The sequence below is a fragment of the Eutrigla gurnardus genome, assembly GCF_963514095.1.
Source record: "Eutrigla gurnardus genome assembly, chromosome: 17".
Taxonomy (NCBI): Eukaryota; Metazoa; Chordata; class Actinopteri; order Perciformes; family Triglidae; genus Eutrigla; species Eutrigla gurnardus.
In genome coordinates this window covers 13,379,150-13,404,522 of record NC_139928.1, presented here as the reverse complement: position 1 = coordinate 13,404,522, position 25,373 = coordinate 13,379,150, and the positions used below count along the sequence as shown (strand labels likewise).

The following is a 25,373-nucleotide window of genomic DNA, read 5'->3' as shown; positions in this document are numbered from 1 at the left end:
ATTATTACCAGGCTCTACTTTCGTAGTGTTTGAAAAAGGTCTGATACGAGGTTGATATTTAAACCAAGCTTTTAAAACGAATGTTGCGACACAGGGGAGCCGCAGGCCCCTCGACTGACCAATAATAGTAGCCCTTTAAAATGTAAAAATAATATATGTTCAGAGATTTAGCTCATGCTTTAGAACATACAAATGTGTTTTTCTAGCTTCAACGCTCCAGTGCTCCCTTAAGGACTTCCTATTCCCATTTTACGCCGCATTGTAGGCTATTTAAAGAAGAATGCTCTACTATTCCACAGAAGTCGGTCTGCGTGCTGCTGGTGAGCACCAGTTAAAGGGTAGCTGTTTCAAGTGGGGTTGGATGAGGTACTTATCCATGGTCAGTGTTTTACTAGACGGTTGGCATGCTGGCAGTTTGGAGAAAAGAAAATATTTTCACCACTTTAAGAAAATAAAAGAATCCATCCCTTTAAGTGTACACTATATTTATAATATTTGCCTTATTGTAGCTTGTCGGCAGACGGCCCTTTAAAATGGGGAACTGAAAGTGAAACTATGCTCTCCTCAAAGCTGCTAGACTCCAATAACAGAGACGGTAGGAACTGATATTGATTTTTTTGTAGATGGGCTTTTCTTTTAGGTGGCTAGAATCAGTTTAGCTGCTTCCCCCCCATCCACAGCAGTAAATGGCTTTGCTCCCATGCCATAACTCCTGTCTGTTTCTCCAAATTGCGGGCCTGCCGTCTGTCATCTACTGTACTCACTGTGGACAAGTACCTCATACAAGCCCTCTTCTTTTAATCCAAACTATTCTTTTAAGCCTTGTGCTGTGTCCCCTCCTCTGTAACCAGGAAAGCCCAATTTCAGTAAGGGTGTCATTCATTTAAGTGTTGAGCAAATACACACAAATGTTTTCAAGCTGTCCACTTACAGTATAAATGTGTGTTGTGTCACACACCAGATTAAAAACACTGGTGACTAAGCATTTATTCATTTCCTTCAATCTAAATCCTTTTGGTCCAAATAGAGACCTTGTAAAATATGTGTGAAGTTTTGCTACTCATTTCTATCTTACGTCCCCTGTGTATGTCCATTATAAAATATAATTATTTAATTTTTTAATCATCGCTATATTTTCTTTAAGCCATTTAATAAGGTATTTAATGTGTAAAATCTAAGATGGATTCAGCACCCCCCCCAAAAACAAGAGTGCTAATTAAATAACTGGCTCGGCTTATTCCTAATTCACTGTGTTATATTAAGTGCCCTGTATAGCTTAATGCAGGCTAGTTAAACTCAGCCTATTTTTCAGAGGCTTAACATTATTTTAATTGACCTATAATCATGCGTTGCTTCCCATTAATGCCCTTTTAAACGCTGTGGCCTCCTTTAAGGGTAATAAAAACCACTGTAGTTGCTTTGCTATCGATTTATAAAGGATTCATAAAATCCAGTGTTTCCTGCTCATAAACAACTGTATTTAATCAAAGCTGTGTGGGTGGTGCACAACTACACATTTACTGTAAATCAACAATCACAAACACACAGTCGTTAAATCATAAAAGCCTGTTTGGACGGATCGAAAATGATTTTATAAAATGTTGCCAACTGTGACACACGCATATAAACAGGCTTCTGTTATTTACGAAGGGTCTGTTTCCTTCAATTATATCTTGCAGAAATCTTTTGTCTTCTTCACTCAGGCCTTGCAGAGCTGCTCCGTAGCTGTTAGCTATCTGCACACACACACACACACACTACGCCCGCCCGTCGCTACAGCTACACTCTGCAAGTGTAGTTCTTCATCCCTGCGTCTGTACGAGTGGAACAGCTGTTTGCTCGCTGATTTACGAGTGCAACATTATGAGATTTAATAACATAGCTTTGGGCTTTATGACCTTTTATGAGAGTGTGTATCCAGCTAACTGAGGTAACATTATAGGCCATCCACTGCCAAACGCTGCTTCCCTCCTTCCAGCACGCATCGAGCTCGGTTTCTGCGTGATCACAATGAAAGTGATCGAGTGTGACAGAGAACGGAAGGAGAGAGATCGTCGGCTTTCTTCTCCAATAGGGGGGGGAGATTAACAGTAATCCCGTTTTGGAAGAGAGAAAGCGAAAGATTTGGGATTAGCTCGGAACGGACTCCTCGGTTTTCTAAAGTGACTCTTAGATACTTGAGCACATGTACGATATATATGTGTCTCAATAAAACTGTCAAATCCAGAGTCTCTATGGAACGGAGGCCTGGTTCACGCTCCCAGCGCTCTGCTTCAGTTATTTTACTAATATCTTGAGAGGCAATTGCAAAACATTGTGATGAGAAACAGAATTTAGCACCAGAGACAAAGGTCAAGGTCAATGGTGAAACGGTAAATCCATAGCTGATGTTGTGATTTGAAAGACGATAGAGGATTAGTCTGATTCAAACACGGCATAAGTGCTGTTAAAGTACAACGATTATCGCTTTCCACACCATTCGAACATTGTGCCGTGCATGTCCTTGATTAAGTTTGTGCGTTTTTAATGTGTGCAAATGCAACAATGGAGCCGCTATGTGCAGAGCAGTTTACAAAGCTTCAATAGGCCACCGGCTGAGATAATAACGGATAGGGAAAAAAAACATGCAGCACAATCACCATTATTCACAAATCCTTTAGAAACTTCTTTTTCTACATTAATATTTCCAAACTCACATATTGATGTTGATTCATCTGTAATTTCAAGATTAGAGAAAAGATTAGAATGAAAAAAAAAAATGTCCCCCATACATGGACAGCTGGGGGTCTTAAAAAAAGGAAAAGACTTAGAGTATTACAGTAAAGCTGTGTTTTCAGTGCATTTTCTTATTTCAAATTGTAATTATTTCTCTTTTTATTTTCCCTTTCTCTCCCTCCTCCCCCCGACCTACCTCTTTATTATTCATCTCCCTCTCTGTGCCACCTTCTCTCTCTTTCCTCCACCTCTCTGCACTCAGGTTCATCGGCCCTGCCCAGCAACATGGCCTACTTCGGAAGCTCCCAGGAGGAGGAGGACCTGGAGGACGAGGACGAGGAAGAGGAGGAGGAGGTGAGGAACGGAGGTGGGATCCACTCTCACGGCGGGGGAAGCAACAGCCAAGCCTCGGCCTCCTCCTCCTCCTGCCACTCGACGCCCCGCAAGGGCAAGCTGCCTGCCAGGCAGCCGCTCAACGGGCATGGTAAGGATGGAACTACAAGTATCAACTCCTTTCCTTCATATTCCCAGAGCTTTATGGGAAATGCAGTGAATAGGAGCGTTTTGTCAATTGGTCTTATGGGGAGAAAAAAACATTTGGAGAGAGTGAATGATGGAGAAATGCAACAGAGACGGAGAAAAACTCAGTGACCAAACAGGAGTCATGGGACGGAGGACGGAGTAGTGTGAACCTGTGCATATCCTACGTTTGCACTCCTGTTTTCCACTGCAGAGACAGGCGAAGTCACATGGGATGGCAGAGCAGCACATCAACTCTTTCCACCCCAATTAACACTGAGCTTGCTAAGCCCTAACAAGGTGTTTATGCACGCACTGCAACAGCTGGCCGGGGCCCTCGACACACAGGCACACACAGATAATGCAGCGGCAGCGTACGTTCACCCCCTCGGGGCGCGTAGACATTTGGATGAATGCACATACACACACACACTTGTGCGCAACATTTAGAAAATTGCATGCATGCAAGCGGGCCCATGAGATGAGACTCAATCCCAACATGGATGACGATAAAAACAAGTATGTTGCAGAAGAAAAAGGACTTCATCTCATCATCTTACTTTTATTCAAACAGACTTTTTAGGGTTGAATCATGGATACAAATGCATAAGATTTTTGCAGAGTAAATGTAAGATAAAACATGTCCTCCTGTCATAGACCTCTAAATATTGCTCCTCCAGAGCAATAAAGAAACGATTTGGACCTGGAGGCCCTCCCTCCCTGGTAGACTATGGAGACATACAATCCTTCCGGCCAGGCGTTTCCCCACAAAACAACGGCTGGGTTTCATGATTCCCTCCTTTCTGCCCTCCCCGAGACTCTCCCTCCCTCCTTAGTCTGTCGAATCGCCGCCAGAAAGGTTCAAAAGGTGAACGCTTTGCTCAGCTCTTTCCTCTGTCATCCTCTCAAGTGGAATGTGGAGGAGGAGAGAGACTGGTGGGATCAAGAGAGAAAAAGGGAGAGAGGTCCATAGATATACTCAAAATGAACTCTCGGAGAAATGTGCACTGCCTTTTGTATAGTCCAGCATCGATACTTTCCTCTTGTTCTTTCATGAACATCATGTAACATAAACTGTACGTATGCACATATCTGTATATGGAGCACGAACAGTAGGCATAGTGAAACCTGTTTGAACAAATCCAGGCTTGTTGTGTGTGCATGAGGACAGCTTAGTCTCCGTTCTTATCTCATATACCAACACTGTTTGCAAAGCAGCTCGGCGCCTTCACTGTGATATGCTAAATAAATAGATAAGAGGGAAAGAGGCAGATATACTTTGCGGGGAAACAATAGAGGCGAGGGGGTTAAGGACACTGAAAAGAGACGTTTACATACGTAAGTGTGCACACACAGTCATAACTGGGCCATTGCTACAGTGTTGAGTCAGTGTTTGTGCTGTATTTGGTTATCAGGCAGACACACACACACACACACACACACACACACACACACACCTCAGTACATTCTGTGGTTTTAAGATTGGTGTCAAACGTGACACTTTAATATGCAGCGTGGGCCACTCTCCAGCAGGAGCAGGGTTATATGGGCTCTTAAGGGGGAGGAAGGGGGCGGTCGAGGAAAAGGAGAAATAGAATTAGTGAAGGAGAGAGAAATGTTTCATTCTGGGAGGTAAAGAGAGACAGGAAAGGCCCTACAATGTAGGCCCATTCATCAATGCTCGGCCTCTCAGTTTCTCTCTCCCGCTCGGCCATGTGCCATGTTGACATAGCTAAATTAAACAGCTTTTATTGGGCTCCGTTTCTTGCTTAGCTCACTTCTCAAAACGTCAGGATTTCTCTCATTTTTCACGGAGCCGGGGGCCCCCGAGAGACTCGGGAGACGCTCACACGGGTCGAGAATGGATGCACACATGCAGTGTGGCGCACGCACACATCTTCTGCAGACAGAAAGATACGCACACACACACACACACATCATGTTATGCATTCCATGCGTGCTGTAAATGCTGTGTGTGTTATTCTTTATTCATTCGTTCTGTGCAGCGTGTTGATATTAGGACGCCATGAAACTTTTAAATTGAGCTAATAAAAGCTGAAGAGGGAGTTGTTGACTGTGTGTGTTAATCCCGTTTGACTCGTTTAGCATCATCCCCCGGGGGTTTGATGCAGTCCACGTTCCATTTTGAACAGGTTCATTGACACGTAGTATAAAGAGGTTTTCATGCACGCCTTAAATCATGCATATTTTACTGATTGGGCGCTATATGTTAGCCAAATCCCTGTCGCTCCCATGTTTGTGTGGGCTTTTTCCACTTGGTGGTTGTGGTTTTGGTGCGAGGGGTTTTTATGCCATTCTGCACTACAGGGGGGGTATTGAGACTCATGTCCACATATTGGCATTGGCGTAGGTCGACGGTAGCCTGTAAAAACATAGTATATGTCAGTGGGTGTTTACGCCTCGCTACCTGATAGGAACATTCCACAATATTCTGTTTTCTTTACAGTGGGCTCATTTTTTTAAATTGTATTTATTTACTTCTAACTTAGCACATTTAGGAATTAGTTAGTTTCTAAATTTGAAAAAAAAAAAACATATATAATGTGTAGATTGTAATGTTTACGCTGTATATTCTCAACAGTACCAATGCTTTAATGCATGGAAGCAGATAGACAACTGAGCTTCATCCATGATCACTGGTGAAGAAGCACTACTTGTATAGCTCTATTGAAAAATGTCATTGGTCGATTTTCTTCTGAAACCGTTCCTGCTAAATGTAATTTCAACTCATTTCAAATTGAATTTCAAGTATGTGAATAACCACTTTGAGCTAATTCCTATCCTCTTCTCCCACATTTAGTAAGAATCAGGTAAGCAGCGCACCTGATACCTCTTGTTTCTTCCCCTCCAGTCTTCAACAGCCACGGGAAAGCAGGGACCAGGGAGAGTCCGAGGCCCAAGGCGGGAACCCACGGCAGGGATGCGCCTGCCCCTCCACTGCCACCTCCTCCGCCTCCACCGCCGCCTCTCCTGAGGGAGCGCAGTGAGCGAGCGGAGGCGAGGGAGCACGCCAGGGAGCAGCAGGCCCTGGCCAGCAGTAGAGGCTCGGCCAACGGGCTGCCACCGAGGAGGGCTGCTGAGGAGCTACGCAAACAGGTACGCTATTAGAATTTCAAAGCCATAACATGCTAAATATCACATGGAAAGGAAAAGGATGAAAGCATTTCTCGCTTCCCCCAGGAGACCTTGGATAATGTGCCAGTAGCATGCAGAGAAGGTATTCTCCTATAGGGAAACTTCTGTGGCAGGTGAATGGTTTGCATTAGCGGTGGTTTATCTCGAGACACAGTGGAATGTTCTGTATTAATAGGCTCGAGGGCAGCATGCTTGTTTGGTTATTATACCCATTTCAAATCTTCTCTTGACTTCTCATCATTTATCCATCTGTCACATCCTCTTTTTTTTATCTCCTCAGTGATTTATCCTAACTACTCCCGTGCCTTCCTTGTCCCCCCCTCCTCTGTTTTTTGTTTTTATTGCTGACTTCCGCCTTTGCCTTGCCTTCTCCATGTGCTTCCTCTGTACTTTATTTCCCTCTCTTCTTGTAGCTCCTCTCCTCCATCTATTGTGTCTGGAAGAGTAATGATTGTGTTTTGGCCTGCCGCAACTGCTGCTATATTTAGTAGTGCTGGCTCGGGCCTGTGAACGCTTGCCTCCCCTCTCCGTGGCACTTAGCATGATTCAAGGAAGCCCACAAAGTGAGGGAGAGGAGGAGATGATAGAAAGGGGGCAGAGGTGGTTTTAGGCAGAAACCTGGCATTCATACAACCACTCTAGCTAGTCATGTCTTATGGCTACAGGCACCACATTTCTTTTTCCCTCAATCTGCTTCCTTTGCTTTCTTTCCGTCGTCATTTGCTCGCTGAATGCCAGCCTTCCACTTGGTGGTGGTGTTGTTGTATTGTGCTGCCACTGATGCAGACGGGCATGTGCTTCAGGTTTTCAGAGTGGCTGGGATTGTCTAGTAAAACCAACAATGACTCTCAATGAGAGTGACTGCCTGCCAAGACAAACTTCAGCCCCGCTAACTCGCCAGTCTTTGTTCTATCGCTCTTCCTCCACTTTCCTTCTTTTTCAATTCACTGTTGGCACCCGGCTCCATTCTCTGGACTCCTCTCATGGCGAGTTGTGTTTTAACTCTCCCTCTCTCTCTCCCTCTCTCTGCGCTCCTGTGTTAAGCAGACAGATCTTGCCCCTGACAACATGGCTCCAATCATTTGGAAGGATTAGTGCTTCGTTTTTTTTCCTTCTCCCTCTCCCTCTCTCTCTCCCTTCAATTAGCATGAACAGTATGTGCGTTAACCATGTGTGTTCAATACTCGCACACATTTATACACACACGAACAAGTGCGCAAAATACAGGCTAAGCCGTATAAAAGGTTAAGTGATTATGTAGCCGTAAAAGGAACCAGGGGTTGTGTGTGTAAAACCGAAGGGTAAAGGCATTATCATAATTCAATTCGCCGGGATTCAGTTCCTGCGTAATTTAATAGCGGCTAGTATCAACAAAATACATGGGCCATAACGGGACCTTTTTATAAAACAATATGAATCCATCCGTTTTAATTAAATAACAAAAGCGGGGATGTCAGCAAAAGCAGCTGCACAGATCGGCCGGCGCAGGTGGGGCGTGCAGGGCCGAACCGTTTAGCCGACTCTGCATCATTTGAAAAGCACTCTGGACTTGCTCGATTCGTTGTTTGTCCTCGGCCCTCTTCAATTAACCTCCGCCATAACACCACGACGTGATGCAACATAAAAACTTACCATAGAAATACAACGGGAAGAATGTGCGTTGGAAATTTCTCTTGTTTTAGACCTGAACCCTGTTGGTTTCTAAAAAGGGGTTTTGCATGGTGTGCGTTATTAGTGCCAGGCTGTAGTGACCTTTCTCTAGCTGCTTAAAAGTCAACCTGCCCAGAGCCGCATCGCATCACTCCCTAATAAGACAGCAGAGAGAGAGGGGGGGGGCTTAAGCCGGATTTATGCCTCACCGTGGAGGTGTTCCGGCAGTCGCACTGTAAATGACTCCGGCGTAGGAATTGATTTGTAGTTCAGCACAGGATTTAACCCGTTGATGGTCATCGCACCGCCTTAACCCTTGACGGATGCGTTCCGCGCCATCAAGCCGTGTGATGCATTCATTACGTTCCCAAAGTCATTGTGTTTACTCTGTCATTCCTGGTGATGGAGACCATCGTGGTGAGGAGGAGGTTTGCACCGGAAACGGAACAAGCGCGGCGCATTTCTTTGACTTGCCACACGTCGTCTTCACTTCATCTCCTGCAACATGTCGGAGAAAACACAAAACCACCTTAATGTGTAGTTGCATGTTACATGAGGTGCCTGTCTGTACTCGTGGTGCCTCAGGTTGACCTACAGAGCTTCTGCAATATCCTGACAAAGAAGTAGAAATCTGTCCGTGACCATGTGTGATTAAAAACGTGCGCAGCCTTTCCTGAATCTCCATTCCTTTGTCAGTCGGCAGGGCTTTGTAAGGGTTAAACTTCTCCTGTCTTCTATCGTCTGGCTCCCCCCCCCCCCCCCCCCCCCCCCCCCCCACCCACCCACCCACCCTCTTCTTCTCAGGGCCGGCTCCTGCAGATGTTGCCTGTTAAAAATCTTCCTGCCAGGCCTCAGCTGGGCTATAGCAACACATGATGTCATCTAGACCCACCTCCCTCTCCCTCCCCTTTCCTCCCCTTCGCCGCTCACATGCAACCGAAATCCACTCCAGAACAGTCTCCGGCTGCCTGTGTGTGCGTGTGTGTGTGTGTGTGTGTGCATGTGTGTGTGTGTGTGTGTGTTTTTGTTTTTTTCCCTTTGGCTTCATTTTCCTTCATGTTCTGTTCACCATTGTTCTCATTTTCTGTACAATTCCTCTCTGTAAGTGGCCGTTAGCACAAAAAACTTCCACATCCTTTTACATATCTTGTCTCCATTTTCCTTTCCTTCCCCAGCAAAGTATCTAAACTAGCGCCTGCCGCTTTACTCCGTCTCCTATTTTCTCCCTCTCGTCGTCGCTCTCTTGCCATCCTTCTTTGCCACCAGACCGAATCATTAAAGAGAGCAAAGTGATGAAGACTTGCTGAGCTCCAAAAAGAGAGCCGGTCCACTGAGCCCTCCTGTGGCGGGAAGCGGTCATGACAGCGTGTCTCTCGGATTCAATGCTTTGTCAGCAAACTGTGACTGGAGAAATAGTCAGCTACCTGGACAACCTGCTGCTTTAGCGGGTCGGTACTATATTAACATCAGTGGAACACAAAAACAAAAAACTCCAACAAGGAAGTTTGTATTGATTTGGCTTAGGAAACAATTAAATGTGGGATTGTATGTCAGATTGGTGGAAGAATTCTTATAGAACAAGTAAAATGACAAAGATAGTTTGCAGCTTTCTTTGTGAGGAATTCAGATAATGTGATATCCATCACATAAATAAACAGTAGTGATCTTCAGGCAGTGCTTGTTTATGCAGCCTTGTATCTCCCTTCAGTCTCCCTCTTCATCCATTTCGTCTCCTTGTTTCTTCTCAACACCCCTTCTATTCTCCCTCTCTCCTTGTCACCTTGTGTTTTCCATTGTGAGGAGGTGTGTGTGTGTGTGTTGTGTGTTGGAGGGGAATGATTGACGGAGGCAGGGTTAGGTTTCAGTCCCGCTTATCTTTTAATGGCCTGGTCTTTGTGTCGGCCCCCCGCCACCTGAGACGAACACAATACAATACATCTGCACACGCACACACACACACACACACACACACACACACACACAAATGTGACACTAGAGCCCTTCAAAGGCAGACCTGTCAATGGGCCGGCTGTCACCTCCCTCCTGTGGCGCCTGGACTGTGATTGATAACTCCATCTCTGCCATCCCTCCTCCTCCTTTCTTCCATGGTTCACTTCCAGCCGGTCTGGACACAAAGACACCCAGATACTGTAAATGGATGGCAGCAAAACATGATCGTACATTTTTATAATGACAGCCGGGGCTCCATGATGGTGCAAAGGTGTCAATCCCCTTGGCATGCATCATTTAGATGGTTGAGAATACAACATTTTCTCTGAAAATAGCACCTCACACAACTACAGAAACATGATCTCCAGCTCCACCCAGTCAGATATCACCAGCCAAATAATTTTACAAGTTCTCTTCAGACACTCACACTCACACACACACACACACACCCACACACACACACACACACACACAGAAGGGAATAAGAAACTCCTGGCAGCACTGAAAGTGGGCCATGAAAGCAGCATTGAAGAGAGGGAAGTAGATATTCTTAGAAGTGCATACAGGGGAAATACAAGTGGTAGAAAAGAGATGAGGGGAAAGCAGTGATGGAGTGAAACGGAGCCAGTGAAGGACAGAAACGGCGAGACAGATTCATAGACACGATATCACTTTACACAATGGATTTCTTTTACATGCACCGATCCTGCTGTAAGACGTGACCACGTTTCTCGCCGCAGCTGTAGACGGCGTGCCAGCCAGGGAACCAGACACCTCTGATCTACAGCTGGAGGCCTCAAAGACTTCACACACATTCACAGTTCTCCCTCACACACACACACACACACACACACACACACAGGAGCTTTATTCATAGCACAACATTTTAATTATAGCATTTAAGGCAACCCATAGCAAATAAAAGGCTGCTTATAAGCGGGATTGGATTTTATTCCGTCCCAATGACCCCACCTCCCACCTCATACTGTCAAGCCATCTGCCAGCACAAACCATGGAGCCCTCCCAGCTCTCCCTCTCATGTCGTGTCTTTTTTATCTACCCATTTCTTAACTGTTGTTTATCTCGGGATGTAGTGGTTTTTTGGTTTCGGTCTGCACATATCCTCTCCTATATCTCAGCCCTTGTGTTGACAGCAGTTGAAGCTGTAAAAAAAGTGTAGTGCATTTGAAAGTATAGTAATCGAGACGCAAATATGCTTGGCCTCTTCATTGTGGAGTGTGGGTGCATCCACGCCCCTGCATGTGTGTCTCGCTACGCGTTCCGATTTTAGAATTGTATTTGTGGTTTGGTGCGATTTGGGAAATGTGTTGCTATCTTTGATGCAAAAGTATTTTTAACTTGATTTGTTCCAAAATTGAGCAAACGTATCGAACCTGGCGATATAAGCTTACCACCCAATTTCCCTTCCTGCAAAGATTCCTGTCCCACAGCATTGTCATAAGATTATTTATCCTTTTATCTAACATGTGCTATCCCCTCCTTTTTTCCCCAGGTCACTAAAGTGAACGGTCTGACGCGGGCGGGCTCGGCACAAACTGTCGGTGGTGCCAAAAAGAACCGCGACTTCCGACTGCCGTCCAAAACTGTGAAGAAGTACACAGCCACCGTGTCCAAGGGCCACGTCACCTACACCAAAGCCAAACAGAAAGAACTGGGCAAGAAAACCAAACTCAGCAGCAGCAACAAACACAACAGCGCCGCCTCGGCACCATCGTCTGCGAACAATCACAATCAGCACAGCCAGTCAGCAGCCAGCAACGGGCTGGCCAACTCAGGAAAAGCAGCGGCACCAGCCCACCACAGCAATGCAAAAACCCGCAAACAGGTGCTACTATCCAATGGGCTGCATAGTGTGGCTGCCGGCGCCCGCCTCAACGGCAGAATAAATGGGCAGCGGCACAACACCCTGGCCAGGGAGGACGGACAGAGACAGTGCCAGCAGGGGGAGTGCCCAGGTCGAGAGGGGCTGCGTAACTCCAAGCGGCGCCTGGAGGTGGTCCTCAATTCTGTGGGGACTGGGGTTGTCGAGCAGAAAGCCAAAACCACTGGTATCGAAGCCAAGAAGGCCAAGCTTCAGCCCACACCTCTGGAGACGCGCAGCAGCAAGAAGGCAGCCAATCAAGAGAGAGCTGCCCCACAAACCACCACTCCAGTTTCTAATGGACATGAATCAGACAGATCCCCTTCTCCTAAACAAACTCCACCCGTGACCCCGCTTCCACCTCCTACTCCTCCTCCTCCTCAACAGACCCCGCCTCCCACTACACCAGCAGCCAATGCAGAGCCGGTGAACCAGCGACCCAAGCGGGCATCGGCCGGCAAGCTGATGTTGATTCGACAAGCACAGCAGCAGCAGAGCAGGTCTCACGGTCGGAGCTCCTCCTCCTCCTCCCCCTCATCAGGCCAGAATCACCCACAGAACCCCAGTCGTGCCAACACTACCTCAGACCCCCAACAGACCTCCGTGTGCTCCTCCGCCGCCTCCTCTCTGCTTACTTCCACCAACAACCCCAGACAGCTCAAACCAGCAGCTTTTCGGACCGCTGACCGCGACAAGGAGTGGGACCGCGAGAAAGAGATGGTACGCCAGAAGGAACGCGAGCAGGACAAGGAGTGGGAGCGCCAGCGGAGCAGTCCAGATGGCTGGGCGGAGCTGGGTGAAGCCCCCGCCTTCCGGCCGGTGCCGCGGGAGTTCCAGGACCCGCTGGTGTACTTGGACGCGGTGAGGGAACAGGCTGAGGTGGCGGGCATGTGCCGCGTGGTTCCGCCACCGGACTGGCGGCCAGAGTGCAAGCTGAGCGAGGAGATGCGTTTCGTCACACAGGTGCAGAGGGTCCACATGCTGGGCCGGCGCTGGGGCCCCAACGTGCAGCGACTATCCTGCATTCGCAAGCACCTCAAATCTCAGGGCATTACCATGGATGAGCCGCCGGTCATTGGTAAGTCAGCCAAACAGGAACACACACTTGTATTTGTTCACCAGGTAATCAGCTAAAAAACTGGTTCCTTCGTTCCGTACTCTTGTGGCTCTTTCACAGATTTCTTGTTCAATGTAAAGATAAGAAAAGAATGAACCGATTTAGAGTTTATTAAAAGCAGATAATTACAATAAAAATGCCCTCTTGCACTTTTTAAAACTGTTTTGTCACCTCTGCTGGGCTTCATAAAGCCATGACTAAAGGAACCAATGGCAGGCCTCAAAATGTTGCTATTTCTATTGGTCTTTATCCTCCTGTTGATAGATGACAATAACAATGTGGAACAACTTGGCTCGGCCTGACGGGCCACAAAGACAATATTTTCCTCCACCTTCCATTTCTCACAATGACATCAGCATTTTATGAGTCTTTAAACACTCCCAGTTTAGACTCTATTCCCCATGCATACATGGTTGATTGATTTGATTTTTTGTTGTGCATGTGCTGTGCCTTGTTTGTTGCTTATCATAAATAGCTGTATTCAGATGAGCCTGGTTGGTATGCAGCTGATAGCCACAGTAGCAAGGAGACCCTGCTTCCAAATGACTTTGACTGTGCCCAGCAGATTAATTCTACATTAACAGGATTTCCGTCTCTGAGATATCGTGTTTCAAAATGATCTGAACTATGATTGTGCCAAACAATCAGCTGTTTCAAATCAAATTAACTGGGCTGGACGAAAAGGCATGTTTAGCCAAAGGAGCAGATGCTCAAAGATTGCCATCTTATTGGCTTGATTTGATTTCTATGTTTATTCAAAAGTTTACTTTTTGTACACAAAGCATTGTTGGGTGACAGTTTCTCCACCTTTGATTGATTTTAATGTTACTTTTAGAGACCTATTGGAATGGTCATGATGTTTCTATGTCTGAATGAATGTACTTTGTCCTTCTGCAGGTGGCTGTGAAGTGGACCTGTCACGTTTTTTCCAGCTCATAAATGACATGGGCGGCATGCAGCAGGTGATGGACCTGAAGAAGTGGACCAAGCTAGCCGACCTCCTGCGCATCCCCAAGTCGGCGCAGGACCGGCTGGCTAAGCTGCAGGAAGCGTACCTCCAGTACATCCTCTCCTATGACTCGCTCAGTGCCGAGGAGCGCCTGGGACTGCAGGCCGAGGTGCTGCAGGAGAAAAAGAACCTGGAGTCGCGCCGGGGCCCTCTGGAGGGTCTCTCGGACTCCACAGCGCCTAGTGCACTGGTGCTGCCGCGCTACGAGCCCAAGAACGGGCTAGTGGGTGGGATAGTGGGAGGGGCTACGGGGAACCACCGCACCAATGGAGTGTATCACCGTCTGAAGGAGCTGGAGGCTCAGGTCAAAGCGGGCCGGCGCCGGCTCTTCGCTCAGGAAAAACAAGGCAAAGAGGACAGGCAGCATGGAGAGGAGCAGCCGGAGGAGGAGGACAGGGGCGTTCTCAGTGACCAGCACAAATGTATTAACAAGGTGAGGACGAGCTTTATGGCACATATTTGAAACATAACAGTCAAAATGCACATGAGTGTATCTTTTCTTTTTTTCTTGTTCCTTTTTTTTTTAAAAGAGGTTTTATAATCTTAAAACAATAGAACAGGTTATTTCCCAGTTGTCTGCCGTTTCACTACCATCTGAATCAAGACTAATGTCACACGTGAGGTGCAAACGGCCTACCACTAAAATCTGATTGTGCCACTTCTCAGGTGACAACATATGCACCCTCTCGCCAGGAGGAGTGAAGAATGTTACTGTGGTGTTAAGTGCAAAGATGATATTTAAATTCTTATTCAGTGTTCTTGGTAACACTATCCTGCTGTTAGCTGTCATAGTTTGCGGTTAATAAAGGAAACAGAGGATTTACATTCAGACGTACGTGTAAATGTGTCATGTGGCTGCATCGTAAGGACCTGATTTCAGTGAGAGACAGTACCGTGCATTTCTCATGTTTTTGTTGAATATTTCTGTGCAGCTGTGTGTGCGGTAGGGTGGTCAGAAGTGTGTATGTGTGCGCGCGCACTCGCACACTCGATGTATTCCCACCTCCGCAGCCTGCTGGCAGCTGTGTTGATTCTGGCTGGCTGAAATGTAGGTCAGAGAGAAGGCATCCCTCAAACCAGCCCTTCCCCTCTCCTCTGTCCCGCCCCCCCCCCCCCCCCCCCCCCCCATCAAACCCCGCCTTCTTCAGCCCCTTTAATCCAGCCCTCTCCCCCCATGGCTTCTCTCCTTCAGCCCATGCCCTTGCTCTCAGCTATTTCCCTAAATTTCCACTCATCTCACCGACCCTCTTTCTTTGTCCTGCCCCAGTCCTCGTGCCGTTCTACCAAGACCATCTACCCCCAACACGCACATCAGTGCACAGGCTGTGTGTGTGTGTGTAGAAATCCACATGTGCAAACACATGCACTGTACTTGGTTTCATCCCACCAAAACTGTGTATTTTGTATATTGTTGATGTATTATTTGCTCGTGAACCCTTGTTTTGTCATGCTTTGTCATCTTGATGGGATGAAGCAGTAGTTATTTCTGTTATTAAGATTGCTTTGTTCTTTGTTGGCTGTGCAATATTCCCATCATGAATGTGGATCCAATTAGACCCCCCCCCCCCCCCCATTCCAGTTCTTCCTTTGGTAGCTACATTCCTCTATATGACATCCCTCTGAGAAAGTGAAATGTTGTCTACAGACTTGACGAGACCCAGAATAGTCCGTACAGGTCTTCATACCCAAAAGAAGGTTAGATTTAAAATGTTCTATCCAGAGAACAAAGTGGATGTCAAGGGTATAATTAACTCCAATAACACCAGGAAATGCTGTAAGTGTTTCTGCTGACTCACCTTAAGAAAGTCTTGCTTATGAGGTCACCACTACCCCATGTTATTGAACTGCTTTGTTTTACAATCCTGCAGCCAGTGTAACAATAGGAATTGTGATACGGTCAGTTAGTTTTGGAAAAACCTCTGGATACCGAAGAAGGAAAAGGAGAAAAGAGAGGAAAAGTTGTCAACGTGAGGACAAGGAATCCGCAAGGTCATCTTTCAGCAGGATCTGTTTGTCATCCGGCAGATTTATGGTAGCCTTCAAAAGCGTTTCTGTAGCAGGAATGTCGATGGGAGAGAGGGTCAAGTCCAGGGGAAGTGTGACTGTGGCTTGTAGGTGGAGCCGTATAGACACACACTGTACATTGATGTCCAGCGATATTTCCTCTGCTCATGTTTTATTCACACTCCACCCTCGGTTCACATTCGCTATAGCTGTTTTAGCATGACAGAAGACCATAAATATACGTCCTTGTCCCCTCGGACGACTGTAACGTGCTGTGACTCACACTGTTTAATACCTTTGTTGCAGGGGAAATCCGTGTCTTTGACTAACTTCTTCAGGATAGCCCGGAACACCATGACCATGTGCTTTAACAAGGAGCCAGGAGCTGCTGATGTTGAGGTTTGCACGCTAACATTTTGATTAAACCTACTGTAAAATGTCTACATACACAATCCACACGCCTTTAATAGGAGAAATGTTCTACTACATAAAGACTGCTGACAGCGAGGTCTGTGGGTTAACATAGCCTAAATAAAAGGCTACAACTGACGGTGACTTTTAGTATCAACTATTTCATTTGTTGATAATTATTTAACTTTTTTTTTTTAAGTTCCCAGAGCCCGACCTCATCAAATGACTTGTTTTGTCTGACCAACAATCCAAAACCCTAAATAATTGATTATGGAAGAGGACTGAGAAAACTGTCACATCATCACAATAACTCACAATAAGCCATAACTCCAAGAAAGAATATGTCCATTATGATACTTTGTCTAATATCATGAAATGATGAAGGAACAACAATTTGAACCGACGCTGATGTAAACTGTGACTTGACTGACTGGTGGAGGCATACTACTGGTGAGGCAGTAATTCTAGTACATATTATACTATGACTTTATTATGACATACTATAATAGGACATTTTTATGACTTTTTAATGACATACTATACTGAGGTTTTTTAATGACTTTGTTATGACTTAATTCACTGACTGTTTATATCTTTTCTTATTGCATTATACCATTGAAATGTTAAATATATAACATGTAGTCACATTATCGGTTGCTGTCTGTAAACACAATATTTAAAATTCCCTAGCAAGGGAGGGAGAGAGTGCAGCGGTGGTAGAGCGAGCTAGAGAGTGAATGTGAGTGCGACCAAAGCCGCGGATCAGAAGAATCGTCGACGAGAAAATAGGGGGGTTTCGTCGTCACTGACTGAAGAGGCATGCCTGAAACCTGTTCCCCGCTGCATCCATTCTTTTACTCATACGATTTCTTTTTTGTTCTCGCAGGAAGAGTACTGGAGGCTTGTGGAGCAGAGAGACAGCCATGTGGCAGTGCATTGTGGGAAGGTGGACACCAGCACACATGGCAGTGGATTCCCCACAGGAAAGTCAGAGCCATTTTCAAAGTGAGTAGCTCATTACACCACACTTGAATGTTCTGCCTGTGTTGCACGGCTGTCGTCCTGACCTGCTAACCAGACGGTCACAGGTAGGAACCTCGGATGGAACACTATCCGCTCTCAAGGTGCCCTTCACCTATCTTCTGTCTCTGCTATCCCTGGGGGGAAAATCAGAAATAACCATTTCCCCTTATCTTCTCCTCAGACATGGATGGAACCTCACTGTCCTTCCCAATAACTCTGGATCCATCCTGAGGCATCTGGGTGCTGTGCCTGGTAAGGACACATACAGGCTGGAGCTGAATAGTCATTTAGCTGTGAATTAGTGACTGACTGTCATTGTTTCTTTGTAATTTGCAGTTATTAATAATCCCCTGTGCTCTTGTTTGTCTCTCTTTAAATGTCTGTGTCTCCCCAGGGGTGACCATTCCCTGGCTTAACATTGGCATGGTCTTTTCTACCTCATGCTGGTCTCGAGACCAAAATCGCCTTCCATTTATTGATTACTTACACACTGGTGCTGATTGCATTTGGTAAGTGTCCACTGGGATCACTAGTATAAAGTCTAGATGCAAACACTGAAAACTCATCCTGATCCTGAATGTTCACCATGAACCTGTCCATGTGTGTTGATGTCCCCCACAGGTATTCTGTCCCTGCTGAGGAGAAGGCTAAGCTGGACAAGGTGGTCCATACACTGCTTCAGGCCAATGGCACCCCAGGACTAGAAATGTTGGAGAAGAACATCATGGTCAGTGTTTTCGGGAACTTTCTGAAGCCACTTTCATGAACGAAGCACACAGTAGTAGTCGTAGAAATGTAACACTTTTCCTCCTCATTCTCGGCCTCCCAGATCTCTCCTGAGGTGCTGTGCCGCCAAGGCATCAAGGTTTACCGTACGGTCCAGCGGAGTGGCCAGTTCGTGGTCTGCTACCCGGGTGCCTTCGTCTCTAAAGTGTGCTGTGGCTACAGCGTGTCGGAGACGGTGCACTTTGCCACGCCGCACTGGATGAACCTGGGTTACCAGGCCGCAAAGGTCAGCATATGAATCTGGGTGGATAATTAGTACAAGGGCCACGTTTAAGTACATATTTATACTTGGGAAAACATTTTTTTTTTAAATAAATGTTGGATCAGACTCTTTGGAATGAATATATTTGCCGGTGTTTTGCAGATTTCTCATGACGAGTTCACCCTTGCTCTGTAACGCCTCACAACACCGGCCCCCTGTGGCAGTGGCAGTTAAAGCTCTGATTTATGGAGCGTTGATTGAAACTGAAATTCAGAAATTAACTTAGAACCCAGAGCTTGATTCTTTAATCAGCCAACGCGTTGGACTTTAAGGAGTAAATGCAGCTGCAAGTCTCCCGGGTGGTGTATTTGCATTTTTTGTGTGTGTGTGTGTGTGTGTGTGTGATCATGAGTAAGCCTTTGGACCAGTGGACCTCATTAAAGCAGCAATAGAGAAAAGGGAAATGCTCCTTACTGTCATTATGGTAAAGGAAATGCGTATACCATTGGCATTACCATCGTATTCTAAGATTGCTCTCAAGGGTAATATGACAACAAACATATAGAGTCCGTGTTACATTACACACAATTTTACACACTGAAAGACATTATTAGCATTCTTTAATTTACTTCACTTAGTTAAAATATCTCTATTTGGACAGTAGTAGAACTCTGATGAAAATGAAGCTGGGAAAAGGTGCTATCATAAATCATAACCTGTAATCTATTCTGATTTTGTGTGCAGGACCTGAAATGTCGTCGTATAGCCAAACCCTTTTCCATGGAGAAGCTACTGTACCAGATCGCTGTGGCCGAATCCAAGAGGGACAACAGCCTTCTCCTCACTACCATCTCTGCCCTACTCAAAGACCTCAGGTAGGATGCAGGATAAATGTTCACATACTAGAATATGCACATATACATGCTCTTACTATTCTGTACTGTAGAATCTATTTCATTGACAGCTAAAGAAGCAATCAAATGTTGCATTAAGGAGATATTCATCCTGTATTATCTATTCCTCAGTGTGCTATTTGATCTAGTGGTTTTCCTCTGTAAATACAGTTTTCTTTCGTTAGAGGATTGCCCACTCTTCCTTTTTTCCCAGAGCAATAAAAGATATCCAGCTTAATGCAGCTTAATGAGCACGGCTGTTACACCATAAAAGCAAAGATGTTTTTTAACTCACTGAGAATCCTTCTTCTCCAATAGGAACATAGAGATGCGCCAACGGCAGGAACTGTACAAGGCAGGTTTGCTCTCCTCTGCCCGCTACGGCACCCATGACGGCAGCTTGGGGCCCGGGGAGGGACGCAAGAAGCCCCGCGGGAAATGGCTGGCACTGGAGTCGTCAGAGAGACGCTGCCAGATCTGTCAGCATCTCTGCTACCTGTCGATGGTGAGAGCAGAGAACACACACACGCTTACACACCGTGCTTATAAGATACAGGGACTTCTAAAATGCCATAGTGCGAGTTTGGATGCGCCATGGCATTTTGAAGAAAGTGATTTTATTTTTATTAGTTATTTTTTCAAAAAAATCATCAATAATAATCAAAAAAGAGTGGACATATTCTTTCCAGTCTGTAGGTATTATTGTTCATAAAGCTCATCTACTGTACTTTCTACCTGCTATACATAAAACATTCCTACTTACACTGACATCCCTTATAAACCAGCAAGACTACATTTTCTTTTCTTTTATGGCCCAATTTAAAAATATATCTAAACCAAACTATAAACTCAATATGACATTTCATAATTTTGTATTAATGTTATCAAATTGAATGCTTTAATATAGTAATATATGTAAATGTACTTATTTGCCAGTGGCATAGTACCGTAGGAGTGGAAGACATTTAAATGATTTATCTCAGTAATAAGAGACTTGTGAGTTGAGTGTGTGGTTGCTACAGTAACGTCTGTCTCGCTCTCGGTCTGTGCAGGTGGTTCAGGAGACTGACAACGTGGTCTTCTGTCTGGAGTGTGCCCTGCGTTATGTGGAGAAGCATAAGTCCTGCAGAGGCCTTAAGATGATGTATCGCTACGACGAGGTGAGCTGCCCCCCCGTTTGTTCTACTGTGGCTCAGTTCCCTCTGTGTCCAGATGGGGGAGACATCAGCTAGGTTTACGTTGCTCCAGGAAGTTTTAGTATTCTTGATGTTATTCCTTCTCTGTTATAGGGAAAGGATGCAAACATTATGTTAGAGAAAGAGATTTCTATAAATAAATAACATGTATTTTCTGTGCTTTCCAATCAGGAGCAAATCAACAGTTTGGTGAACCAGGTTTGTGGCCGGGCCTTGTTGAAGAACGGAGGTGTTGGTGGTGTTGGTGGTGGAGGTGGTGGCGGTGGCGGCGGCGGCGGTGCTGTCGTCGTCAGTGCAGTCGGGGGGGACCCCTGCCACGGCTTGAGCCCCGCCAAAGCGTCTCCAGCCAAGCGAGGTCCCAGGAAGCGCGCCACCGTGGAGGTGTCCCTGGCACGCCTGTCCTCCAGCCACATACCCAAGGCTGCTGCTGTGTCCTGAAGGGGACGCCATGACATAACCACCCTGTGCACTCTGATCACATCGTGGTCCGACCCCCCCACCCCCAAACTCCCCTGTTTCGTTTTACATTGAGCAGGATCACTATCAGTCCCTCCTCCTCCACTCAATATTTAAGATTGATTGATATTTAGCTTTGGAAATCCCCTCACCAGACCTCAGTCCTCCTCCAAAAAAAATATTCACCTCTCCCCCTTAGTATGACAGGCTTGTTTATAATAACAAAAAAAAGGAAAAAGAAAGGCAAGATGTCTTTTTTGCACTAGTGTGAAAGAAGAATTTGTTTTTATTCTGGATGATTTTAGAATCCCCCCTCGTCCCTCCTTAAGGTGTCCTTTACAACATGACAAGCATTAAGTGTAACGTTCACAAGAAGACTTGATGGACCCTGTTCTACCCTTCAATCCACCTCCCATGCTCCCTTAACTGCAGTGGGGTTACCTTCCTCTTGCATCATGCTGCCCTGCCCTCATCTCGCCCTGAGACTCGACCTCATCCCTTCTCATCATGCGTCACTCAACTGTGAACATGGGACAAATGAAAGGGCGGCCTTTTTTGTTTTTCTCTCCAGTTTTTGTGAAATTAAAATGACATTAAGTAGTTACCCAAAGTTTCCCTCTATCCTTGGTTTAAAGGAAGAGGAGTCCTTTTTAATTGATTTTATTCTTTCTCGATGCAGCTCCTGCATAATTTTTTTGTTTTTTTAAATGGGGGGTTGGTGACGCGAGGTAAAAACTTGAATGACAGATGATGTTGGTTTATTGTTGGTTGGCTATGTTTTATCAAGTCCTATTTTGAATTTTAGCTTTGTTTTTTGCTAGGTTTTTTTTTGTTGCAAGAAGTCTTCTGTGTATTTTATTTTTTTCACCATTGTGGATGTTTCTGTTCATTGGTGGATGTGAGAGGGGTGCAGAGCCACAGCTGCTTGACCTGTGTAAGGTCACCGCTCACCTCACTTCCTGGTCGTATGGAGGGATCCCTCCTTCGCTAGCAAGTGAAAACTGTGCCTGAAACATAGCGAGGAGATCCATTTTATTGGTGCTGTTGGTTATAATTACTGTATAACGACACAAAAAATAAAAAAAATAAATCTGGGGGTTAGCGCCTGCTCTCGGCTAACCGCTAGCTCACGCAGCCCCACCCCACAGGGCAGAAAGGCTTTCAGGCTTTTCTGGTTCTAGATGTGCAATCGTGTTAACATTCCATTCTTCCAGTCCTCTTGTTTCATCTGTAACAGTAAACATTAATTATTATATTATATTATTATTATTATTTTGTGTTTTTTTTTTACTTCTGTTGGTCTGATGTGTTATCTCAAGTAGAGCCACTAGTCAAAGAGTGTAAAATGTGAAATATCAAATCCAAGGTTTTTTTTTTATTATTATTATTTGTCCTTTGTTTTTGGCATTTGCATTTTTTTTTTCCTTTTACAGATATATTATGAGTGATTTTAGAGAGCGAGAGAGGAGAAAGTCCAACACAAACAAAACATCAACCTTTTTTGTACATAATCCTGTAAATCTCTTTAAATACCTGAGCCTTTTTCTGGGGTGAAGGAAGAAAGAAAGGAAGGAAGGAAGGAATAGATGAGAGAAAAAGTTCCAGAGGAGAGTGGTTGATGAAGAAAAAGCCTTACATTTCCCTTTCTTCATCCATGTGAGTTTGACGCTTACAGGGTTGCTCTGGTAAACGTGTATAAAAAAATTTAAGTGCTGCTTATATCACTAAGAAAGAAGATATTGAGTAGCCAACGACTGCCCCCCAACCTAGTTTTGTTTGTTTAGCTTTACTTTTTTAAAGAAAAGGGAAAAAGATATGTTCACAAAAAAATGGGTTTTTACATTTTCATTACTGAAAATTCAACAAAAATGTAGTAGCTACTCATGTTGCACTGAGCTTGCCAGTGGTGACTGTCAAGGAAAAATCCTATAATCCAGTTTGTTGGTTGTCGTCCCTTGCAGAAGACTGAACTGTTTTAGGACTATTTAATGAAATACCAAGTCGGGTGTTTTCAACATAAAAAGTGGTTGTCAAGTTTTTATGGCCTTACAATATATTTTATTCTGATGGGATTTTTTTTCTGTTTGTTTTTGTTTTCTGTTTTTTTTTTGTTTCTTCCATTTTCTACAGTATAAAGTACTTGCTCACAGTGGGGTCTCTGGTGACTTAATTTATTAGTGCCGCATCTCGGCCTTTCCCTCCACTCGGAAAGAGAGTCTCATGTTGGTTATATTGACAGTTTTTTACTTTTGCAGTTTGTACTTAAGGTTTAATAAAAACTTACCGACAATTCACTGTCATTTCTTTCCAACCTGCTTGTGAGTCTTTGTGTATGAATGGTTTTCACAGCATCATTTACATTTTTTTGCACAGGTTGATTGACAACTATTTTGACAATTGATTAATATTTTAGTATATTAAAAAAAGGGGTTTTCACTTTAACTTCTAGTCAACTATACATTTTGTTCACGTTTGGTAACTTGATGCAGCCGGTTAATCATGAAAAGTGTTTCATTGATAAATAACACTACTTTCTCACATAACCTGTCAAGCAATCATCACATTAAATAATTCGTGGATACATTCATGGAATCGACACTTTTTACCCTAAGTCATTTTTTAAGGGATGGTTGGAAGAACACAACTAAAAAGATATACAATTTATTTTAAAAAAGAGTCTTTTGGGAAACCAACCCCATGTACTTGCCACACCGTCATACATATATAGCTTTTATGACATACTATGGCCTATAACGACATACTATACAATTACTTTGACATTATATAATATTTTTTTTTTATATGGTATAATATGACTTTTGTATGATTTTTTTCAACATACTACACAATTAATTTTTTCATGATTTTTTTTCAACATCATGATCTTACTTATTTCATCACTTTCTTTGAATTTATATACTCTTACTTTTTCATTACTTTTTTCAACATACCATGCTATGACTTTTTGTGATTTTTTAAAAGATACTATACTATGATTTTTTTCAACATACTATAGTTGTCACAGTTGTGATGGAATACAGATAGGACCCAAATGCAGAGGTTACTTGAACAAAAGGTTTAATGATGAAAAGAAACTCACAGAAAACAGCCCAAAAACAAAGGCAAGTAACAACAAAAACCTCCACGCAGTGGCGGCGCCAGGGAGGGGCTTGGTTGGGCTATAGCCCCATCAAGAATTGTGTCAGCCCTACCGTTAGCCCTACCATAAAACCACCAAGAAAAAAAACAACAACAAAATAACCAAGAAAAGTGCGGAGTTCAACAGCACCACCACGTCACGTCGTAACGGCATTCAGGCAGCTGCGATGACAACTGTCACTGATCTGGGTTCATTAACGGACTGTACTGTCCGTACGTCAACGTCACTCATGTGAGCCCGCTTTTAGTGTATGCTCGACAGACAGCAGGCTACTAGTTTGTAAGCTACCTGGCTCTAGCAGTTCGCGTTAGCGGCTTATAGTCACTCACGTTAAGTTAACGTTAGTAAGCTGGTCAAATTGATCATGGATACATTTGTTTTTAAACGTCGTCGGACGGAACAACAGATGGCGGTGGCGGGCGTGTTGGATAAAACTACGGACGCACCGTTGACACCTGCAGGGGAAGATGACCACTCGGGTCCCGGCTGTTAACGTAACTATTCACGTTTTGCTGTCTCTGTCTCTCTCTCTCACTGTGTGCGTGTTTATAGCTGTGGGAGGGTGTTGTCAGCGCCGCCGCCAGGATTCAATTTCAATGTACGCACAGAAACGGCAAATACAACAACAAATGGAAAAATACTTTTTTAAGACAAAATCTAATGTTTTCAGTATCAGTGAAATCAGTAGTGTATATCATGGCGATAGGCCCCGGTGCAAATTGTTTTTTGTGCCCTCCATCCCCGACCTAAACACAAGCGCACGCTTGTGAGCACTCCACGCACGCACAGTACGGTATGATAACTCTGCCGGCCCGGGGAGAGAAACAGGGGGAGAGGGGGGAATATGACTAAGCCTTTTTATAACTATTTTGCACTCACTACACTCAGATTTTGATTGACACGCGATATAGAAGCATATGTTAGGACTTTTACATCATTTTTACAACATTTTATGAATTTCGTCGATTTTTCACTTTTTTTTCGACATGCTATAGTATGACTTTTTTTTTCCCTGAAAAAGTTGACCATGGCTTTTTATGGCTGTTTTGGACTCACTACACTGAGAGTAGGCGCGTCAAGCGAGATGAGCGATTTTTATGCCTTTTTAACAATTTTAAATATTTTTTTATGAATATATCCTGACTGACTTTTTCGTGAATTTTCGACGTGCTATAGTATGACTTTTTTTTTGGGGGGGGGGGGGGGGGGGGGGGGGGGATATGACTAAGCCTTTTTATAACTAT

General features: G+C 44.7%; 1 protein-coding gene across 2 annotated transcripts in view; it reads left to right on the top strand.

Annotated features, from left to right (window-relative positions):
- Positions 1 to 23,280, top strand: part of jarid2b (jumonji and AT-rich interaction domain containing 2b) — a 97,564-nt gene extending 74,284 nt beyond the window's left edge. For both annotated transcript variants that reach the window (XM_084031531.1, XM_084031530.1), the window contains 14 exons: positions 2,978 to 3,199; positions 6,107 to 6,351; positions 11,504 to 12,950; positions 13,887 to 14,431; positions 16,309 to 16,401; positions 17,300 to 17,418; positions 17,618 to 17,688; positions 17,831 to 17,945; positions 18,058 to 18,163; positions 18,266 to 18,448; positions 19,169 to 19,299; positions 19,636 to 19,822; positions 20,370 to 20,477; positions 20,685 to 23,280. In XM_084031531.1, coding sequence (XP_083887657.1) covers positions 2,978 to 3,199; positions 6,107 to 6,351; positions 11,504 to 12,950; positions 13,887 to 14,431; positions 16,309 to 16,401; positions 17,300 to 17,418; positions 17,618 to 17,688; positions 17,831 to 17,945; positions 18,058 to 18,163; positions 18,266 to 18,448; positions 19,169 to 19,299; positions 19,636 to 19,822; positions 20,370 to 20,477; positions 20,685 to 20,951 — 3,839 coding nt within the window. In that variant the 3' untranslated portion in view covers positions 20,952 to 23,280. The remainder of the gene's footprint in view (positions 1 to 2,977; positions 3,200 to 6,106; positions 6,352 to 11,503; positions 12,951 to 13,886; positions 14,432 to 16,308; positions 16,402 to 17,299; positions 17,419 to 17,617; positions 17,689 to 17,830; positions 17,946 to 18,057; positions 18,164 to 18,265; positions 18,449 to 19,168; positions 19,300 to 19,635; positions 19,823 to 20,369; positions 20,478 to 20,684) is intronic.
- The last annotated feature ends 2,093 nt before the right edge of the window (positions 23,281 to 25,373 follow it).